This window comes from Oncorhynchus kisutch, linkage group LG2, assembly GCF_002021735.2.
Source record: "Oncorhynchus kisutch isolate 150728-3 linkage group LG2, Okis_V2, whole genome shotgun sequence".
Lineage (NCBI taxonomy): Eukaryota > Metazoa > Chordata > Actinopteri > Salmoniformes > Salmonidae > Oncorhynchus > Oncorhynchus kisutch.
Window position 1 is genome coordinate 50,161,062 of NC_034175.2, and position 23,882 is coordinate 50,184,943.

Here is a 23,882-nt window from a genome sequence, read left to right on the forward strand (position 1 = left end):
CACACACTGAAAGGAGTGAAAAAAGGGCTACCTAAGTATAATTCCCAATCAGAGACAACGATAGACAGCTGTCCCTGATTGAGAACCATACCCAGCCAAAACATAGAAATAAAGAAACATAGAAAACAAAACATAGAATGCCCATAGAATTGAATAGAATAATTGGGTACTAGGGTAGGCTTGTATACCAAACCAACTTCCTTAAATCCTTTCTCAAAGGCTTCCCAACCTTGCTTATATTGATGGTATTTTAGGAAATACAATAACTCAGTCTCTTGAACTAAATAGATTTACGTAATCAGTACATAATGCTTGCATTTACTTCTGAGTGAAGTCCACACATTACTGTTGACTCCAAGTGATCTAGCTTAGACTAGGGCGTCTTGTACTTTAGATCTAGTCCTAGCTGAGACACTTCAACATACAGTATGAATGACTGCAAACCTTTTTGAATGATGGTTTTAGGTCGATTTTAAGTATAAAGATCTCAATGTAGTACCAAAATGACGTTATAATCACAATTGTGTGCATTTTCTGTGGCCAAACACTGAAAACCTTAGCAACAGGTGTCAGAGATTGCAACCACAGGTATCACAGAGTAATTTCAACGTAACAAAAATAGTGGCAGACCCATACTCAGTGTTCTAGTGAACCGCCATTTTATTTTGTAGTTGGCACAGTTGGCGGTGCGCCAACCTCCATCTCTACTTCTAGGTCATGTACATATTGTTTTGAATTATAAAGCACAGTTAACGTTCCATGAACAAAGCCATAAGTAATTGACATGTTTCATTTTCTACAGTATACTAATTCATTTGCTGCAATTACAGCTGTAAGTCGCTTGGGGTATGTCTCTATCAGTTTTGCACATCGAGAGACTGAAATTTTTTCCCATTCCTCCTTGCAAAACAGCTCGAGCTCAGTGAGGTTGGATGGAGAGCATTTGTGAACAGCAGTTTTCAGTTCTTTCCACAGATTCTCGATTGGATTCAGGTCTGGACTTTGACATGGCCATTCTAACACCTGGATATGTTTATTTTTGAACCATTCCATTGTAGATTTTGCTTTATGTTTTGGATCAAATCTCCGTCCCAGTCTCAGGTCTTTTGCAGACTCCATCAGGTTTTCTTCCAGAATGGCCCTGTATTTGGCTCCATCCATCTTCCCATCAATTTTAACCATCTTCCCTGTCCCTGCTGAAGAAAAGCAGGCCCAAACCATGATGCTGCCACCACCATGTTTGACAGTGGGGATGGTGTGTTCAGGGTGATGAGGTGTGTTGCTTTTACGCCAAACATAACATTTTGCATTGTTGCCAAAGAGTTCAATTTTGGTTTCATCTGACCAGAGCACCTTCTTCCACATGTTTGGTGTGTCTCCCAGGTGGCTTGTGGCAAACTTTAAACAACACTTTTTATGGATATCTTTAAGAAATGGCTTTCTTCTTGCCACTCTTCCATAAAGGCCAGATTTGTGCAATATACGACTGATTGTTGTCCTATGGACAGAGTCTCCCACCTCAGCTGTAGATCTCTGCAGTTCATCCAGAGTGATCATGGGCCTCTTGGCTGCATCTCTGATCAGTCTTCTCCTTGTATGAGCTGAATGTTTAGAGGGACGGCCAGGTCTTGGTAGATTTGCAGTGGTCTGATACTCCTCCCATTTCAATATTATCGCTTGCACAGTGCTCCTTGGGATGTTTAAAGCTTGGGAAATCTTTTTGTATCCAAATCCGGCTTTAAACTTCTTCACAATAGTATCTCGGACCTGCCTGGCGTGTTCCTTGTTCTTCATGATGCTCTCTGCGCTTTTAACGGACCTCTGAGACTATCACAGTGCAGGTGCATTTATACGGAGACTTGATTACACACAGGTGGATTGTATTTATCATCATTAGTCATTTAGGTCAACATTGGATCATTCAGAGATCCTCACTGAACTTCTGGAGAGAGTTGCTGCACTGAAAGTAAAAGGGGCTGAATAATTTTGCACGCCCAATTTTTCAGTTTTTGATTTGTTAAAAAAGTTTGAAATATCCAATAAATTTCGTTCCACTTCATGATTGTCTCCCACTTGTTGTTGATTCTTCACAAAAAAATACAGTTTTATATCTTTATGTTTGAAGCCTGAAATGTGGCAAAAGGACGCAAAGTTCAAGGGGGCCGAATACTTTCGGAAGGCACTGTATCTCGCTCTTGGTACCACTAAGGACCAAAACCAAAACCTCATCCACTAGCATATATCAAATACACCCCTCCACAATATCACAGTGACAGTGAGCCTCCTAGGCCATATACAAAATCAAGATAAGGGAAACCTCAGAGGGGACATGTAAATAGTTAGACACATTCCCATAAGAAGACAAGCCAAATCTCTCCCCAATGGGAAAAGTAGGGAGTGACTGGCACACAGATATTGTGGAGCCAACATATAATTGGTTCCCACTCAATCATCCCTTCACATGGTTTAGAAGATATGTTTACATATGAAAATTTATAAAACATCTTATTTATAAATGTTACCTAAAGGTTTCTGATTCTGCCACAACAGGCCCCTCAGAGTTGCATGCTCAGTCCCATCCTGTACTCCTTGTTCACTCATGACTGCACAGGCCCCCCACAACTCCAACACCATCATTAAGTTTGCTGATGACACAACAGTGCTACCTCTGATCACCGACAACGATGAGACTATAGGGAGGAGGTCAGAGATCTGACCGTGTGGTGCAAGGACAACAACCTCTCCCTCAACGTGATCAAGACAAAGGAGATGATCATGGACTACAGGAAAAGGAGGACCGAGCAAGCCCCCATTCTCATCGACAGGGCTGTAGTGGAGCATGTTGAGAGCTTCAAGTTCCTTGGTATCCACATCACCAACAAACTAACATGGTCCAAGCACACCAAGACAGTCGTGAAGAGGGCACGACAAAACCTACTCCCCCAGGGCCAAGCTTCCTACCATTCAGGACCTCTATACCAGGCAGTGTCAGAGGCAGGCCCTAAAAATTGTCAAAGACTCCCTTAAAATTGTTAAACACTCCAGCCACCCTAGACAAAGACAGTTCTCTCTGCTACCGCATGGCAAGTGGTACCGGACTAGCAAGTTTAGGTCCACAAGGCTTCGAAAGTACCAGTCAAAAGTTTGGACACCTACTCATTCAAGAGTTTTTCTTTATTTTATTTTGTCTTGATGACAGCTTTGCACACTATTGGCATTCTCTAAACCAGCTTCATGAGGCAGTCACCTGGAATGCATTTCAATTAACAGGTGTGCCTTGTTAAAAGTGAATTTGTGAAATTTCTTTCCTTCCTAATGTGTTTGAGCCAATAACTTGTGTTGTGACAAGGTAGGGGTGGTATACAGAAGATAGCCCTATTTGGTAAAAGACCAAGTCCGTATTATGGCAAGGACAGCTCAAATAAGCATCAAGAAACGACAGCCCATCATAACTTTAAGACAACCAGAAAAATGTCAAGATCTTTAAAAGTTTCTTCAAATGCAGTTGCAAAAACCATCAAGCGCTATGATGAAACTGGCTCTCATGTGGATCTCCACAGGAAAGGAAGACCCTTAGTTATCTCTGCTGCAGAGGATAAGTTCATTAGAGTTACGAGCCCTCGAAATTGCAGCCCAAGTAAATGCTTCACAGAGTTCAAGTAACAGACACATCTCAAGATCAACTGTTGAGAGGAGACTGTGTGAATCAGCCCTTCATGGTCAAATTGCTGCAAAGAAACCACTACAATGGAGTGCTGCATCAGATGACCTGGCCTCCACAATCCCCCGACCTAGACCCAACTGAGATGATTTGGGATGAGTTGGACCGCAGAGTGAAGGAAAAGAAGCCAACAAGTGCTCAGCATATGTGGGAACTCCTTCAATACTGTTGGAAAAGCAATGTGCAAAGCTGTCATCAAGATCAAGGGTGGCTACTTTAAATATTCTAAAATCTGAAATATATTTTGATTTGTTTAAAACTTTTTTGGTTACTACATAATTCCATGTGTTATTTTATAGTTTGATGTTTTCACCTTTATTTAACCAGGTAGGCTAGTTGAGAAGAAGATTTAATTTTGGATTGAAAATTTTATATGAGTCCGGAAGGAGAGTTTAAAGTCTAGCCAGACACCTAGGTATTTGTAGTTGTCCACATTAGGGTCGACCGATTAATCGGAATGGCCGATTATAGGGCTGATTTCAAGTTTTCATAACAGTCGGTAATTGGCATTTTTGGACACCAATCATGGCCGATTACAATGCACTCCACGAGGAGACTGCGTGGCAGGCTGACTACATGTTATGCAAGTGCAGCAAGGAGCCAAAGTAAGGTGCTAGCTAGCATTAAAAGTATCTTATAAAAAACAGTCAATCTTAACATAATCACTAGTTAACTAGACATGGTTGATGATATTACTATTTTTTCTAGCTTGTCCTGCGTTGCATATAATTGATGCGATGCCTGTTAATTTATCATTGATTCATAGCCTATGTATTCGCGAAAAAAGCACTGTCGTTGCACCAATGTGTACCTACCCATAAACATCAATGCCTATATATATACACAAGTATATATTTTTAAACCTGCATATTTAGTTAATATTGCCTCCTAACATGAATTTCTTTAAACTAGGAAAATTGGGTCACTAATCTTGCGTTCTGTGCAACAGAGTCAGGGTATATGCAGCAGTTTGGGCAGCCTGGTTATTTGCGAAATATGAAGACTATTTCTTCCTAGCGAAGACAGCCAACTTTGCCAAATGGGGGATGATTTAACAAAGCGCATTTGCGAAAAAAGCACAATCGTTGCACGAATGTACCTAACCATAAACATCAATGCCTTTCTTAAAATCAATACACAGAAGTATATATTTTTAAACCTGCGTATTTAGTTAAAAGAAATTAATGTTAGCAGGCAATATTAAACTAGGGAAATTGTGCCACTTCTCTTGCGTTCATTGCAATCAGAGTCAGGGTATATGCAACAGTTTGGGCCTCCTGGCTCGTTGCGAACTAATTTGCCAGAATTGTACGTAATTATGACATAACATTGAAGGTTGTGCAATGTAACAGGAATATTTAGATTTATGGATGCCACCTGTTAGATGAAATACGGAACGGTTCTGTATTTCACTGAAAGAATAAACGTTTTATTTTTTAAATGATAGTTTCCGGATTTGACCATATTAATGACCTAAGGCTCGTATTTCTGTGTGTTATTATGTTATAATTAAGTCTATGATTTTATATTTGATAGAGCAGTCTGACTGAGCGGTGGTAGGTAGCAGCAGGCAGCAGGAGACTGTAAGCATTCATTCAAACAGCACTTTCGTGCGTTTGCCAGCAGCTCTTCGGAATGCTTCAAGCAATGTTTATGACTTCAAGTCTATCAACTCCCGAGATTAGGCTGGTGTAACCGATGTGAAATGGCTAGCTAGCTAGCGGGGTGCGCGCTAATAGCTTTTCAAACGTCACTCGCTCTGAGACTTGGAGTAGTTGTTCTCCTTGCTCTGCAAGGGCCGCGGCTTTTATGGGTAACGATGCTTCGAGGATGGCTGTTGTCGATGTGTTCCAGGATCGAGCCCAGGTAGGGGCGAGGAGAGGGACCGAAGCTATACTGTTACTTTGGCAATAATAAAGCGCCTGGAACATCCAATAGTCAGAGGTATATGAAATACAAATGGTATAGAGAGAAATAGTCCTATAATTCTTATAATAACCTCAACCTAAATCTTCTTAACTGGGAATATTGAAGACTCATGTTAAAAGGAATCACCAGCTTTCATATGTTCTCAGGTTCTTAGCAAGGAACTTAAACGTTCGTTTTTTACATGGCACATATTGCACTTTTACTTTCTTCTCCAACACTGTTTATGCATTATTTTAACCAAATTGAACATGTTTCATTATTTATTTGAGGCTAAATGGATTTGATTGATGAATTATATTAAGTTAAAATAAAAGTGTTCATTCAGTATTATTGTAATTGTCATTATTATAAATAAAAATAAAAAATAAAGTAAAAAAATTGGTTGATTAATCGGTATCAGCATTTTTTGGTCCTCCAATAATCGGTATAGGCGTTGAAAAGTCATGATCAGTCGACCTTAAGAGCAGTTGGAGGCCATGGAAGGAGTGTTGTATGGCATTGAAGCTTGTTTAGAGGTTCGTTAACAGTGTCCAAAGAAGGGCCAGATGTATAGAGAATGGTGTTGTCTGCGAAGAGGTGGATCAGGGAATCACACGCAGCAAGAGCGACATCGTTGATATATACAGAGAAAAGAACCGGCCTGAGAATTGAACCCTGTGGTACCCCCATGGAGACTGCCAGAGGTCCGGACAACAGGACCTCCGATTTGACACACTGAACTCTATCTGAGAAGTAGTTGGTGAACCAGGCGAGGCAGTCATTTGAGAAACCAAGGCTGTTGAGTCTGCCGATAAGAATACGGTCGAAAGCCTTGGCCAGGTTGATGAAGACGGCTGCCTAGTACTGTCTTTTATCGATGGCGGTTATGATATTGTTTAGGATCTTGAGCATGGCTGAGGTGCACCCGTGACCAGCTCGGAAGCCGAATTGCACAGCGGAGAAGGTACGGTGGGATTCGAAATGGTCAGTGATCTGTTTGTTACCTTGGCTTTCGAAGATTTTAGAAAGGCAGGGCAGGATGGATATAGGTCTGCAACATTTTGGGTCTAGAGTGTCACCTCCTTTGAAGAGGGGGATGACCGCAGCAGCTTTCCAATCTTTGGGGATCTCGGACGATACGAAAGAGAGGTTGAACAGACTGGTAATAGGAGTTGCAAAAATGGCAGCGGATAATTTTTAGAAAGAGATTGTCCAGATTGTCGAGCCCAGCTGATTTGTACGGGTCCCTTTCAGAACATCTGCTGTCTGGATTTGGGTGAAGGAGAAGCTGGGGAGGCTTGGGCAAGTAGCTGCGGGGGGTGCGGATCTGTTGGCCGGGATTGGCGTAGCCAGGAGGAAATCATGGCCAGCCGTAGAGAAATGCTTATTGAAATTCTCGATTATCGTGGATTTATCGGTGGTGACAGTGTTTCCTAGCCTCATTGCAGTGGGCAGCGGTGAGGAGGTGCTCTTTTTCTCCAAGTGTCCCAACACTTTTTGGAGTTAGAGCTACAAGATGCAAATTTCCGTTTGAAATTTCTGCCCTGGAAGTTAATGTCCTCGTAGAGGATTATCTGCAAGAGACCACACATCAAATGTTCAATTCCCTGTCTCAAGTCGTTTGCTGAAGTTCTGTGAAGTTCTGTTAGTAATACACGAGGATAGTCACCCTACTATTAAGCAATAAGGCCCTAGGAGGTGTGGTATATGGCTACGGGATGTGACACATGGATACAGCCCTTATCCATGGTAAATTGGCCATATACCACAAACCCTGAGGTCTACCAAAGTAAATAGATGAGTAAAAAAATCATTTTTGTCACGTCTGATACACTACGGTCTGATACACTACGGCTTTCAGACAATCGTCCTTCATGTCTCAAACCACCCGGTTTATAATATCCAATAAACTATGATGATCTAAATATCCATCCTTACCTATCTTTATTCCATTTCAAGCTATCTCCTGTACTTTTCCATTAGCTGAATCCAAGATTGGGCTGTGTTAGAGGACTGTCAGGCTAACCCAGAGCTGGCTGATATGTGTACACCTTGTTTGATGTTCTTTGTGGGATTCTGTCCAATGACCTGTGGCTGCCAGTGGGATTTATACTTTATACGCACCGTAATGGGGTTTTGTTATTCACATTTTATGGAACCTGATGAATAAGCAGGTCTGCAATCACTGTCTTTCTTTTTGGCTATCACGACTCACAATGAGGGAGTGCCCAAGGCGCTGAAGACACAAGGAGGAAGCAGGAATGTAAAGAACAGAGTTGATTTCTTAAAGTAACTGTCCAGTGAAAATGTCACTTTTAAAAATGTATATTCTGTTAACTCATACCCAAATAATGTTGAATAATGACTCGTATTTGTGGCAAAAGCATTGGAGAAAAAATAAAATCCCACCTCAAACTTGTATTTCAAACTAACCATTTAAAAAATGCTTGCTATTTCCTCATAGTGTATGATATCATACTCCTGAGGTGGATGAGCTGGCCAATTAGTGGTCTAGAGGAGGATGAGCTGGCCAATCAGCGGTCTACTTGCATGAATATTATTTAGGACTAATATACTCCTACACCATTCTGTTGTTGGGGAACGCCCACAACATTCCAACATGGAAAAGCTGCATTTTAACATACTTAGTTTTAGAAATATTGGAAGGAAAACTATGCTGTAGGTCATATTTCATTTAAATCTGGAAACTGGACAGTTACTTGCATGTTTAGGAGGCTGTACAGATGCACAAAATTATGGTATTAATGAAATATTATGTTAATAATCGGCTAATTTCGGGAAAGCGAGTTTAAACATTGAACCGTCAATATCACACTGAATTTATTGCTCTCTTTTTCAAGAGAGAGACTTGTCTATAAAATACATTTGTCAGTCCCATTTCCCACAATAAGTAACCCTAATTTGTGTGAACTGTCATAATGCAACTGTCATAATCTCTGTTAATCTCTGTTAATCATAATCTCATAATCTCTGATTAACTCCATTGTATATGATTGTGTTGTCATGTGTGTCTTTGTAAACAAACAAAGTATAGTTTCAAAATGTTCAAAGCTATCATTTCAATCTCATGGACAGTCAATCCTTGCATCCATAGCTCTGTTGTTACGTTTCCCCAGCCCCATCCCCCATACAAAGCCAAGTGGTGGAATTGCCATTGGGCTGAAACAAACTCAGGATTGTGGCTTCAATCAAGGGCATGCTTCAAAGTACCAATAACAGTAGTTCGACATTAAGGGGCTCAGCCTTTACAAAATTGTTTTTGTAAATTAATGTATTGAAGGATGTAGGCTTTAGCTCAGCAAGTTTATACACTCCTGTGATGGTCAGCAGACCCAGGTTTGATCCCAGATGGGTCTCTTTGTGAAGGAGGTTGAAGTGGATCGGAGGTGCTTCAAGAAAGTACAGTCATGGATTTTTGCCTGAGACATAAAGACTTCACTAAACTCCCTGAAGTAACACTGGCTTACAGGGGACACACATAGCAAAATCACAAGTATTAAGTCAACACAAAGTGTTAAATGTAACACTCAAAAGTGTCTATATAGTGCCATACCACACAGAGTTAACGTTACTGCTTCTGTCACTGGCCAACAATATTTGTTGTAATCACTTTTGCACTGGTGTTGTTTAAAATATTTTTAATCATGTAAAGGAGATAAAATAACCACTCAAATTCATGGACAGAGATATGGATTCAAGAAAACATGGTCCATGAGATTACCAGGAAAGCTTTAAACATTTTGAGGCTATACATTGTTTGTTAACAAATACTAAAAGCTCTGAAGAAGGCCTTTAGGCCGATAAGTCAAGTGTATTAAAGAGCAGTGATATTAGCAAGAGCAGCGTGCGGGTTTCTTCTTTTCTATCTTTTTTTCTCTTGTTAACAAATACCAAAATTACAACAAAATCAACCGATGGCATAATACAGTTTGAGATTGAGGGTTAATATCTCTAATCTGTGGTTTCAGATTGGTTTGTTATAGAGTCACAAAGACCCTATAGTCATCCAAGAACTCCCTACTCTGACTGCACATAGCCCACAGAGGAGTTCCGTACACACTTTGTCATTCTTGAAATATCTCAATACTGTTTCCCGATCTGAATGAGACATAAATTGAAGGATTGAAGAAAGTAATTCATGGTGGTCACACTTTCAAAATGAGAAAATATTTCTTTACAATGCATTGCCATGCTCTTTCCTCTGTCTCCACAGTAAAATTAAGAGCACATCAAAAGCCACAAGAGGATCCCATCAGCGTCTACTAAGTTCTGACTCGATATTGACTATTGGGATGAAAGTTCAGTCATTATAGCTTCTACAACTTCAGACTTGCATGATGAGACAACACAGTTGCAAAACGAGACAGTTCCTGAACATGATGCTAAAGACAAAATAAAATCACAAAAACAATACTAGAACAATACTAGATGCCAAAAGAAACCAATAAAGATTGCATGATAGCAGACTGCTTGAAAGCAATCCATATAATGCATTTAGGGGATAGGCTGGGAGAGTTGGCCTTTAGAACTTTCACATCACAGTTCTGGCAATTCTTTCATACGGAGCCATTGCATTGGTACAAAGGGAAATTAAACTTGAACAAACCATTTTGCTGATATGCAAATCAGGCTAATTTGCTTAACAAAGGCTTTCCTTTGTCGGCACATTCTGCATTTCGATATAAACCTCAGCAGTACAGCTGGTGAGTGGGAGGTGAGCAATAACAATAAAACATGGGGAAGGTAAGATGGAGTCTTTAGATGATATAGATAATATCATAGAATATATGTAAAACGTGTATGAGAAACTTTGCTCGACAGAAAAAGTGCTTATACTTTTAGTTATGTTAATCTGCCTTGATTTGACTACTGACTTTGATTAGATTTTTTGTCACTTCTGTAACTTCAAGCAGCATTGTAGGTATTGCAGCTTGGCAGAGGAGCAATCATTACAGCCACATATTGGTAGAAGTACCGTATAAAAGGTATGGCTTGTATCTTACCAGGCTTTTCTGTCTCTATCTCTCTTCCAGATTGTATTCTTTGAGGATAAGAATTTCCAAGGTGGTAGTTATGAGTGCAGCAGTGACAGCCCAGACCTGCACTCCTTCTTCAGCCGCTGTAACTCTATCAGGGTGGAGAGCGGCTGCTGGGTTCTGTACGAGCGCCCCAGCTATGCAGGCTACCAGTACATCCTGACCCCTGGGGAGTACCCTGACCACCAGCAGTGGATGGGCTTCAACGACAGCATCAGATCCTGTCGATCTATCAAAAACGTAAGCCTACCTACCAAAAGTACAAACTGTAAGCCTAGTTTGAAGATGGGACTGACGAGTCTGACGTTTATTTGTGTCAGTAGATAGATACTGACAACTTGAGGCAAGAAGTTCATAATCATTGCTCAAAGTCCCCAGAAAACAGTTTATTGATTTGCATTACTTCTAGCATTTATTTTGCTTTTTGACAGATGTTTTCTCGTTCTTAAATGTACCCATTTTACATCAGACAGACATCACTAACTTGTTTTTATTTATTTTATGCTTGTATATTTGGGTTTTGGCAATTAGGATGTTAAAATGTGTCTGACCAGATTTGGATGCAGGGCAATGCCCAGCTTGAATGGAATGCCCCAGGGTGCACCAACCAGGCAATGATCAGTCAAAAGCCAACAGACAATAAGGATAGATAAAAGGCTCATGTTTTGGCAGCAGTTTGCCTCATGTCCAGGCCCATCTACATCAGTTGTTGAAGGAAACCAGGACAACAGCCAATAAACCAATTTAAAGAGGCATCCCACATTTCTAATATCATTTTTTGCATACTAGATAAATGACAATTCAAATAATTAACATGATTACTTTAATATGATTAATTAAGGATACTGGCATTTATATATTTTTGGTTGTATTTATTTTGCAGGTCTATGGAAATTCCTACAAGATCAGATGCTATGACAGGCCAGATTTTGCTGGCCATATGGCAGAGTGGAGTGAGGACTGCCCATTGGTCCACGAAGCATTCAAGTTCCATGAGTTCCACTCTGCTGTGGTGATGGACGGTGCCTGGGCATTCTACGAGCTGCCCAACTACAGGGGGCGCCAGTACTTCCTGGAGCGCAAAGAGTACCATAACTTCACGGACTGGGGCGCCACCTCCCCTGTCGTGGGCTCCTTCCGCAGGATCACAGAGTTCTAGAACCTTACAACCTCTAGAGTTCTAGAGCCCTACGATGACCCCTTTCCCAGAAACCTCTCTGCAGTGCCTTATGACACCCACCTCTGTGTGAGAGTGTTGCAGTCTAACAAATAAAACTCTGTCTGATTCCCACATAGCCCATTGTCTTCATTAATTTGACATGGGAATCACCGGGCACAAGTACTGTATGTCAACACCAGTAGATCTACTCACACTGTTTCTTTAGTCATCTTTGCAACCATATCAACAACACTAAAATAGAATGGAACAGAATACAATCCAATCCTGTATTGCCTTCCTTGGAACAAAGTCTTTACACAGTCCTATAGAAGAAACCCATACAAATGAACACACAAACAGTTTGTAACACGGTACAGTGTCACACAATAAAAAGCCAGTTAAACATGTACAGTCTAAGGGGCAGTGTTACATTCCGTAAAGACAACCCTAGATGTCATCGCTCAACAGAAAAGGGAACTAACAAAGTAGTCACTTTGACAACCAAATCAAAACAGATAGTGTTTCAGACGGGTTCTGAAAGAAACCAATGAGGGTGTCCACTGAATGTTGGCAAAGCAACTAGAAAGGGACCTAAAAGACAACCCCTGTGGATGCCCACTTGAATTCCTCATAAATTCCTCATAAAAGACCAAATAAAATAAAAAACGGACAAAATCTTAGGATAGGGAGTTACAAAAAATGTAGACCAAACCTACGAGGGGATTAAGATTACGGCTTTGTTTGGCTACCTAAAGTGGAAGCGCTAATGTGAGGCGTAACTCTCCCAACATCTCCTTTTCCAGCAGATGTACTGGGCTAGCAGGTCTTAAATACCAGCTGGGGCAGCACTGGTGAAACACATCCTCACTAACGCGATCACTCTCTGGGCCAGCTCAGGTGTAACCCATTTTAACAAGGTAACCAACCTCGAAGTGGAGAGAACACCCGAAGCCAGTAATAGCACGCACAGCAGACAAATACAATTCTGAGTTAAAAGTTGGACGATCGACACTTACATGTTTAAATTCAAGATGCATTACAGTGAATCAGATTGTATGCAATTTTGCATTACTTTACCACTCAAAGACTTCGAAATAAAATGCTAGCATACCATGACATCTCAGCACACAACACAACTCATCAAGAGTAGGATTAAAAAGGTATTTCTTTGAGCAATGCATGCACTACCCAGCTAATATTTAAGTTTAGGAACAAGGGATATTCAGTACAACGGCCCATGTCAACATAAGCCCTTGTCACTGTGACAGTTTGCATATTACATGTGATGTACTACAACAACTTTATCCAGGATAATATTCAAATGTTCTGACTGTGAAACATGTTCACTTTGATGTTACACCTGCATCGTCATTTAGCTGTGTTGATCCTGGATCGTAATTGAATTATGTTTATCCTGCATTCAACCCCCTGAGCCGATACATGTTAAAATCACATTTGGCGGCAGTTACAGCTGTGATTCTTTCTGGGTAAGTCTCTAAGAGCTTTGCACACTTGGATTGTACAATATTTGCATATTATTATTTTTAAATTATTCAAACTCTGTCAAGTTGGTTGTTAATCATTCCTAGACAGACATTTTCAAGACTTGCCATATATTTCAATCCGTTTTAAGTCAAAACTGTAACTAGACCATTAGGAACATTCAATGTTGTCGTGGTAACCAACTTCAGTGTCTATTTGGCATTGTGTTTTAAGTTCTTGTCCTACTGTTTCCCAATGGGAAAAAAGGTAATTCAAATAACCAAATTCAACCTAGCTAATTTCTGATTTATACGAAATTGTTTGACTACAGAGGTAGCAAAACTGTACTTCAAATCTATGATACTCCCCCACTTAACATACTGCTTGACTAGTTGGGCCCAAGCTTGCTGTACAACAAGCTTGTCTACAAACAGGCTCTCAAGGTGCTTGATAGGAAGCCCAATAGCCATCATCATTGTCACATCCTTAGAAAGCATGAGCTCTTGAGTTGGGAAAATCTTGTGCAATACACCGACGCATGTCTTGTATTCAAGATCCTCAATGGCCTGGCTCCCCCTCCACTCAATATTTTTGTTAAACAGAAAACCCAGACATATGGCAGCAGATCCACAAGGTCTGCCATGAGAGGTGACTGTATAGTTCCCCTAAGGAAAAGCACCTTTAGTAAATCTGCATTCTCTGTGAGAGCTTCCCATGTCTGGAATACACTGCCATCAGACACACATAACTGCACCACATATCACACTTTCACAAAATGCTTGAAGACATGGCTAAAGGTCAATCAGATTTGTGAACATGGTCCCTAGCTGTGTGTTGCCGCTCTCCATGTTGTCTGTTGTCTGTAGCTTGTGAGGTGTGGAAACACTTTGTTGCTTTTATGAATTTTGTCTTGCTGCTTTTTGTTTTATGTTGCTCTGTCTGTATGCTATGTCTTGCTTGTCCTATGTTGCTATGTCTTGCTTGTTCTATGTTGCTATTGTCTATATTGTAATTGTTTTTAATAACCTGCCCAGGGACTGCGGTTGAAAATTAGCCGGCTGGCTAAAACCGGCACTTTTACTGAAATGTTGATTAATGTGCACTGTCCCTGTAAAAGTAAAAATAAACTCAAACTCAAACTCAATGTCTGTTGGAAAGCAGACTGAACCAGATTTTCCTCTAGGATGTTGCCTGTGCTTAGCTCTATTCCGTTTATTTTTATCAACAACAAAAAACTCCCTAGTCCTTGCCGATGACAAGCACACCCATAACATGATGCAGCCACCACCATGCTTGAAAATATGAAGAATGGTACTCAGTGATGTGTTGGATACACCCCAAATATAACACTTTGTTTTCAGGAGATAAAGTGAATTTCTTTGACACATTTTTTTTGCAGTTTTACTTTGTGCCTTATTGCAAACAGGATGCATGTACAGGCTTTCTTCTTTTCACTCTGTCAATTATGTTAGTATTGTGGAGTAACTACAATGTTGTTGAGCCATCCTCAGTTTTCTCCTTTCACAGCCATTAAACTCTGTAACTGTTTTAAAGTCACCATTGGCCTCTTGGTTAAATCCCTGTGTGGTTTCCTTCCTCTTAAGAAGGAATGTTAAGAAGGATGCCTCTATTTTTGTAGTGACTGGGTGTATAGATACACCATCCAAAGTGTAATTACTAACCTCACCATGCTCAAAGGGATATTCAATGTCTTTTTTTTACCCTTCTACCAATAGGTGACCTTTGCGAGGCATTGGAAAACCTCCCTTCATTTGTAAAAAAAAATATATCGAGAATTACATTATGGTGTATTGTGTGTAGGCCACAAACAATCTCAATTTAATACATTTTGTAAAACAACAAAATGTGTTAAAGGTCAAGGGGTGTGAACACTTTCTGAAGGCACTATAGTATATCGATCCTGGATTGTAATTGAACTGTTTATTCCTGGATCTGTCTGTATACATTTTGTGAATCAGAGCAAAAACAATTCTAACAAAAATGTGTCCTATTCATTTGAGATAGCTACAATCAGGACCATAAAACTATATTGACTTACAAAAGTTGTTAGAAATCTGTCTTGGAGTTGTGCTAGTGGGCTGTTTGAAACTGAGCTACATATATGGAGGACCTCTGCACAAAAGAATTGAGGGTTTCATCAACAACGGCATGAAAGCTAGCAGTTGGCATTGAAAGTGGTGATAATACAGGACTGCATTTGCATGAACTGTATGAACTGTATATTGAATCATATTTGGCCTTTTTAAGACTTTGCGTTTAAGACATTTACTTCTGGGTTCTGTAAGAGCGGCCCAGCAACTACTTCCCCCCTTCCTCTATAAGGAAAGGTTGCACATATCATAATGAATACATAGACAAAAGGGCATTTGTATTCCCATAAAGACAGAATCATGTATTTCATTCATTACAAAGTTATTTCATTCATTACAAAGTGATATTAATGTATCACTGCTGGACTTAAAAAAAATGATTTTAACAACATATTAGAATGACATAATACAATAGTTTCAGTATTGTATTTTCATTTTGATGTGAAGATAAGGGATTATCTAGAATAAGGGATACTGAAACAGAGTAGTACAGTTGTAACATTTAGTTGTTTGTCCATTCGATACGGACAGCCTGTTAAGAGCTTGTGAAGTCATGGCCTAAATGTATCATGACATGGATTTTCATGGGTTAAAACATACAGTGAGACTCATTCGATTTCCCATTCGATTTATTTGTTTAATGTTTATCTCAAGCTGCCCTTGGCGGCCCTGGATTGTTTTGGATCCCACATGAACTGACTGAAATGTGGCACTTTCTACCTGCTATTGTGTGTGGATCAGTGATTCAGTGCTTTAGAACAATGCGTTGAGCCTAGATAAATATTTGAATAGCTGATTGAAATATCTGATTCACTTTGTGCTAACCATGTGCTTGGTGTTATTGTCTCTGCCATCTATAAAGAGTATACTTGCAGGCCCTGAGCTTTAGTGTCATTTACTGTGCCTGGTATTCTGAACTCTGAAGAGATGGAGAAGGTGAGTTGTGTTCCGGTGGAGATTCATATAATGAATGAGCACCTGTTCCAGAGTTTCATAGTTCTGTAATTTTTTTTAACTATATGGAATTCAGAAATGTCACACGCTGTCTCTTCTCTTCCAACAGATTGTGTTTTATGAGGACAGGAACTTCCAGGGGCGGTCCTACGACTGCAAAGGAGACTCCGCTGACCTGCATGACTTTTTTGCTCGATGCAACTCTTGTCGGGTGGAGGGCGGCTGGTGGGTCCTCTATGAGCGCCCCAACTACATGGGTTACCAGTACATCATAGGACCCGGGGAGTATGCAGACTACCAGCACTGGATGGGGTTCAATGACTGCATCAGATCCTGTCGGGTCATCAAAAAAGTAAGTCATGTCAACTAGGAGACCAACATTTTTTTATATAGAGAAACATGATCATGGCCTTATTCAGAACTTAGGTAGGCCCACAACTTTCAGAACTTCATAAACAGCCAATAATGACACATTCTTCGATGTTTGATCAAATTTTTCCCAGACCACTGGCCCCTACAAGCTGAGGCTGTTCGAGAGGCCCAACTTCGATGGTCAGTCCCTGGAGGTGACTGAGAACCTGCCCTCTGTCCAGGAACGTTTCCACAGCCGCGAGATCCACTCCTGCAAGGTCCAGGAGGGTTCCTGGGTCTTCTTCGAGCACCCCAACTTCCGCGGCCGCCAGTACCTGCTAGAGAGGGGGGAGTACCATCGCTACACCGAGTGGGGAGCTCTGCATGCCACCGTGGGCTCCATCCGTCGCATCATAGCCACTGGAGAGAGATGATTGTAGTCGCATGGTGAGATTCGAATAAAGTTTTCTGATGATAAACATGAGCTTGTTTCTGAGTATGATTGAGGTCACATGGAAGTTATAGAAGAACATGGAACTTTTATATCAAAAGGCATAAATTATAAAACACAGTGGTCAATATCTTAGTAAATATAAATAGATTTGTATAATAACAGTTACTGTATACCATGAAAGGTGTATTTCAGGAATTCAAAAAGTAAAAACACAGAATGTTGCTCTGAGAATAAAGCCACAGAATAAGTTTACCAGTTATTTCAATGAATGAAATATCCTTGATTTGGAAGAATAGGTAACACTTTACTGTAAGCACTTCATGTACTGTACTTCATAAAGCCTTTATAACTACTACATAAGAAATGATCAAATCTGTCACAGGCCGTTATTAACAATATGAACAATGGCATAATATGTTATGAAGATATTTATAATGGTCTATATGACTGGCAAATCTGTTGTCACATGCTCTTCTATCAGCTGTAACAAGTGACTCAAGTATATCAGCATAATACTGATTTTTACTTAGCCTAGTTGACTTGGATCTCTTGACCACATCTACAGGCACAGCATTTAAACATCTTCCCAGCTTCCACTAAAGAAGTAAACAGTTCATGCAAACAACGAGGTAGGCTAATAAATAATTATTCTCTGCCTAAAATATTGTCCTTGCCTTTGTGGGTTTTAGATTTTAGTTCTATAAAACAAGTGGGTAGCTTCTGACAAGAAATTCATGCTAAATTCACAGGGTGGCACTCTTTCTGTTATAATTGACCACTTTGACAACCAAGGGCTCTCTTTGTAAAAATACACTAGTTGTGTTGCCTTTGGAATCCACAACATCCATTTAAGGATCCAAGTACTTTGCTTGAGAGAGTTTTAAATCCTGATAGAAATATGCAATACGCATGGGTAGAAATTATTATTAAGTCCAAGCAAATATGAAGTTGGGCATAAATGGCTAACTAAAAAATTGGAAGATACATAAAACAATATACCACGATGTTGCATTAACCTTTATAAAACACACTTTTACTAGAAAACCCTTTAAAAGTGTTAAATGATAAATAATGGTGGATCCCTGGTTGTGACCCCACTCCCCACTCTCAGGGGGAGTGGGATATGTAAAAAAATAAATTTCCATTTCACACCACACACTTGGACAGGTTACACACTTGTGTGAAACGGGACAAATATAAGCACCCTCAATTTGCATTGTGTGATTGTCCTTTGGATGCTTGCCCAAAGCTGAGCTTATACGTGGTCAGAACCATGACCTGAGCTTATACGTGGTCAGAGCCATGACCCTTTTTCTCAGGTGTGAAGGCATTTAGTGTTACTGACTTCAAGAAGAGTGATCAGAAATTACAATCCATCTACTGTATCTGAGATAAAACTTCTTCGGGGTCAGTGTCCCTTCCACGGGACAGTTGAGCTAACGTAAGCTAATGCGATTAGCATGAGGTTGCAAGTAACAAGAACATTTCCCAGGACATAGACATATCTGACATTGGCAGAAAGCTTAAATTCTTGTTAATCTAACTGCACTGTCCAATTTACAGTAGCTATTACAGTGAAGTAATACCATGCTATTGTTTGTGGAGAGTGCACAATTTTGAACATGAAAAGTTATTAATAAACAAATTAGGCACATTTGGGCAGTCTTGATTCAAAATTTTGAACAGAAATGCAATGGTTCATTGGATCAGTCTGAAGCTTTTGACATACACTAATGCCATCTAGTGGCCAAAATCTAAATTGCACTGGGCTGGAATAATACATGATGGCCTTTCTCTTGCATTTCAAAGATGATGGTACAAAAAAATACAAAATATATATATTTTTTTGTATTATCTTTTACCAGATCTATTGTGTTATATTCTACTACATTCCTTTCACATTTCCATAAACTTCAAAGTGTTTCCTTTCAAATGGTACCAATAATATGAATATCCTTGCTTCAGGGCCTGAGCTACAGGCAGTTAGATTTGGGTATGTCATTTTAGGTGAAAATTGAAAAATTGGGGCTAATATTTAAGAGGCACTACAATGTTAGCCAACTCCAACTCTAAATGTGGTAGATGAAGGGTGGGGCATTGGTGTTGGAATCTTGAGGTGTATTGAACTGTAAGGACATTCAAGACTTCATAAATACTGATCGGAGACAATAATCCATCTATTCTTTCTGGGTAACTCGATCTACAGTAAATGTGGTGGTGTGCTGTGTACACTAGCCTAGATGGAGGGTGGGGCATGATGGGTGTTGGAAATGCACCTATCAGTTCCATTGCAGATGTTAAAGCTTACAGAACAGAGCAGTTTGGCCAGAAACCAACTTCATGGAGGCCATCGCACAACCAGCAGCCTGGAGAACAATTTAATTACATCAATAAATCAGTTTCTGGAATCAGTCATTGTAAGATCAAAAGGTCAACCTGTATACAATCACTGGGTAAACATTGTATAAAACGGGCACACTTTTAAAACAATTGCTGCATCAGCTATTGTGCCGATATAAATGCTGAGGCTATCCAAATGATAATGATTCCCCTGGCATTGCATTTCAATGTCCCACATATATAAATCTGGCCCATGGCAGTGGCGATACCACTATATGTGAAAGGAGGCATAAATATTGAGTTATCAAAAAAGTCGGAGATAAGCCCCAATCATGGACCGCATTGGAAAGGTAGGTCATTTAACAGTCATTTTCCTTTTTGCCCCGTCTCTATATTCGCACCTAATTGGGTTGCAAAAGTCCAGAAACTTTCCAAAAGTTACCTGTTTTTTCAGAAATCCTGGTTGGATGATCCTCGGAATCAGGAGGGAATGAGCAGAGAAAGAATTATCCAATTTGGAATCCTCCAACCAGGATTTCTGAATATTGTGAACTTTGTGAAAGTCTCAGGAAATTTACAACCACCTAATTTACCTTGCATACTCCCACCTACTTGCCTGGTCAAGCAAAGTGACCTCTGCACTCACATTTAGTTTTACTTAAAGTTAAAGAAAATGTGGGCTACCGTGAGATCAGTCTGGTTTCACAAAGCTACTGACCCACCTCCCCTATTTTTAATCCACAGATCGTCTTCTATGAGGACAAAAACTTCCAGGGTCGCCACTTTGAATGCTGTAGCGATTTCCCTGAGCTGAGTTCCCACTTTAGCCACTGCAACTCCATCCGTGTGGAGAATGGGAACTGGGTGTTGTACGAGAGGCCCAACTACCTGGGCACTCAGTACGTTTTGACCAGCGGAGAGTACCCCGACTACCAGCGATGGATGGGCTACAATGACAGCATCAGGTCCTGCCGCGTCATCCGCAACGTGAGTCCTATCAAGGAGGCAAAGGGTTTGGCTTGAAGATTGGGGGCCATGCCGGGCAATATTAGTTTGGGTTAATGCTGATCGAGAATACAATTATCTCCTTTTTATTTCTCCCCATCTCTCTCTCTTTCTCTATACCTCTCTCTCTACCTCTCTCTCAATCACACACAGGTATACATACAGGTTGGCACACACAAACCTGCGTGTTACAACATATGTCCTGTGCAGGCTAAAGGCAGGCTTCTGAGGAGACAGAAAAGAACACAAAAATAGTAGATAAGAAAAATGTTGCAGCCAAGCTGTCACAACATTAAACCTAGAGCAGTGGAGGATGCTATTTGGAGAAGGAGAGTCAAATGTCTTCCCACATATATTTTTCTGTGTTAAATTACTGCCACCGCTCAGGGGCCACGTCATGTGGGACCAAACGTTGCATATCTCCACCCAGCATTTTTCCCAATAACTCTTCCCATGGTCTCATCAATCATACTGTACAGCCATATGACGTGAATATTCTGTAGTTTATTCAATCAAAACCAGTGACCAGGTATTCGTAATAAGCAAAGAAAATATAACAAACATACTAATATGCAGGTGTATCTTTTTCAAGCTGTAGTTGAGTGTTAGACTAGTTGATTACATGAATCCTAAAGTGCAATTTCACAGCACAAATCTGTAATCAGATATGCAATGCCTTAAAACAGTTCAAAAGTTATGAGCATAGGTATGCAAATATGAAACGACACAATATATGTATAATGTGTATATGCATATCCTAAATACAAATCCTATTGGGTGTTCCCCCCCTACCACCCACCCTCCCCCCAGACCTCTGGCAAGTTCAGGATCCGCCTCTACGATCGTCCTGACTTTGCAGGTCAGATGATGGAGTTTAGCGAAGACAACCCTAACCTCCCCGAGCACTGGCGTCACCCAGAGGTGCACTCCTGCAACGTGATGGATGGCGCCTGGGTGTTCTACGAGCTCCCCAACTACTGCGGCCACCAGCACCTACTGGAGAGGGGCGAGTACCGCCACTTCAACGCCTGGAGGTCCAACGTGGGGTCCATTCGCCGCGTTCAGAACCTTTAGAGCTGCCTCACAACATGCCTGTTTCTAATCATAACTGTTATTTGCACATTTATTAATAAAATTAAAATGTTGTGCTCAAATGAGAGATGGCTCTTTCTGTTCTTTATACTGACACCTGAATGTCCCCACCCCTACTGGTGCTTCTACACCTGCATTGCTTGCTGTTTGGGGTTTTAGGATGGGTTTCTGTACAGCACTTTGTGACACCAGCTGACGTAAGAAGGACTTTATAAATAGATTTGATTGATTGATTGATCACTGCTTTCACTACTACACCCAAGAATGATCATTTAGAAAACAGCGCATTCTTTTACATGGAGATTGACCTATCATCAGAGGAAAAGTAAGCTTGACTTGACAAATTAACTTAAAACACCTGTGATATCACAAACTATCGTCAAACTCCGGTGTTATATTTTACTGTAAACTGAGACCCCTCTATACTGGTGGTTTCTAAAACAAGGGGTATATTTCATTAATTGAAATTACTTTAACGGTTAAAAAGTAGTCACTTCAATTAACTTCAGCCATGAAAAGTTTGGATGCCGCAGCTATCAAGACTTATTGCAAAGTAAACTCCTTGCAGACGATAAAGACGTACAGCAGACTATCAATACTTATTGCAGTCCAACAATACTTTTTGCAGACCATCAAGATTTAATGCAGACTAGCAATATTTGTTACAGACTGTCAAGACTTATTGCAGACTACAAAAAATGTATCGTAGACTATCAAAACACATTGTAGACTATAAAGACTTATTGCCAACAATCAGAATAAATCACAATCACTTTACATTCTAATTTGACTTAGTGAATAGGTGCTGCCAGCAATAGACAATGTACAAACAGAATACAGACAAAGTCAACATAGTGTACGTACAGGTAATACAATATAAATACAATAAACATAAAACATAAAACTCTGGAGTAAAAGTTGATTTACAGTGAGGATATACAGTGCAATTTACAGAGGGAATATATATCTATATATACAGAGGAAGGGAAGCGCCGTGACAAATACTTTATATAAAGTGTATATACAGTGTAGTGCATATGTGTACATAGTGCAAATGCAGTATAGTACAATCAAGACTTATTTCATACTATCAAGACTATTGGAGACTATCAAGACGTATCGGAGACTATCAAGACGTATTGGAGACTATCAAGACTATCAAGACGTATTGGAGACTATCAAGACATATTGGAGACTATCAAGACATATTGGAGACAATCAAGACGTATTGGAGACATTCAAGATGTATTGGAGACTATCAAGACGTATTGGAGACTATCAAGACGTATTGGAGACTATCAAGATGTATTGGAGAATATCAAGACGTATTGGAGACTATCAAGACTAACAAGACATATTGGAGACTATCAAGACTTATTTGAGACTATCAAGACGTATTGGAGACTATCAAGACATATTGGAGACTATCAAGGCATATTGGAGTATATGAAGACGTATTGGAGACTATCAAGACGTATTGGAGACTATCAAGACATATTGGAGACTATCAAGGCGTATTGGAGACTATCAAGACATTCTGGAGACTATCAAGACATATTGGAGACTATCAAGATATTTTGCAGAATCATACTGTCAATGTTTGCCATAGCATTTCACTCCTCTTTGTTTCCTGACGCTCTATTCTCTCATTGAGCCAGCATCTACTGTAAATTGCATCCCAGCCTGGTTGTCAAATTGAAGCTTTCCCTGAATCATGCAATACTCCCCTCTACTGGAAATGCTCCAAAAAAAACTTTCATTACAGAATTTTGTGGGGAAATACAATTTTTATTGTTATTTTATTTTATTACCCATTTTCTCCCCAATTTCATGGTATCCAATTGGTAGTTACAGTCTTGTCCCATTGCTGCAACTCCCGTATGGACTCGGGAGAGGCAAAGGTCGAGAGCCGTGCATCCTCTGAAATACAACCCAGCCGGGCCGCACTGCTTCTTGACACAATGCCCACTTAACCCGGAAGCCAGCTGCACCAATGTGTTGGAGGAAACACCATACACCTGGTGACCGTGTCAGCGTGCATTGTGCCCGGGCCCGCCACAGGAGTCGCTAGAGCACAATGGGACAAGAACATCCCTGCCAGCCACACCCTCCCCTAACCCGGACGATGCTGGGCCAATTGTGTGCCGCCCCATAGGTCTCCCGGTCGCGGCCGGCTGTAACAGAGCCTGGACTCGAGCCTAGTTGCACAGCTAGCACTGTGGTGCAGTGCCACTCGGGAGGCCAGGGG

The 23,882-nt window shown here is 40.5% G+C and overlaps 3 protein-coding genes across 3 annotated transcripts; all 3 read left to right on the forward strand.

Moving 5' to 3' along the window:
- Positions 1 to 10,320: 10,320 nt before the first annotated feature.
- LOC109902790 (gamma-crystallin M2-like) lies at positions 10,321 to 11,981 on the forward strand. The gene is made up of 3 exons (XM_020499435.2): positions 10,321 to 10,393; positions 10,684 to 10,926; positions 11,570 to 11,981. The coding sequence occupies exons 1-3, from the start codon at positions 10,385 to 10,387 to the stop codon at positions 11,843 to 11,845; spliced, it is 528 nt and encodes a 175-aa protein (XP_020355024.1). The 5' UTR covers positions 10,321 to 10,384; the 3' UTR covers positions 11,846 to 11,981.
- Positions 11,982 to 16,245: 4,264 nt separating this feature from the next.
- Positions 16,246 to 17,227, forward strand: LOC109904433 (gamma-crystallin S-1-like). Its single transcript, XM_020501675.2, has 3 exons — positions 16,246 to 16,374; positions 16,502 to 16,744; positions 16,896 to 17,227. Exons 1-3 carry the CDS (start codon positions 16,366 to 16,368, stop codon positions 17,175 to 17,177), a joined length of 534 nt encoding a protein of 177 aa, XP_020357264.1. The 5' UTR covers positions 16,246 to 16,365; the 3' UTR covers positions 17,178 to 17,227.
- Positions 17,228 to 19,741: 2,514 nt separating this feature from the next.
- On the forward strand, positions 19,742 to 21,699 carry LOC109902797 (gamma-crystallin M2-like). Its single transcript, XM_020499447.2, has 3 exons — positions 19,742 to 19,887; positions 20,282 to 20,524; positions 21,353 to 21,699. The coding sequence occupies exons 1-3, from the start codon at positions 19,870 to 19,872 to the stop codon at positions 21,614 to 21,616; spliced, it is 525 nt and encodes a 174-aa protein (XP_020355036.1). The 5' UTR covers positions 19,742 to 19,869; the 3' UTR covers positions 21,617 to 21,699.
- Positions 21,700 to 23,882: the final 2,183 nt, after the last annotated feature.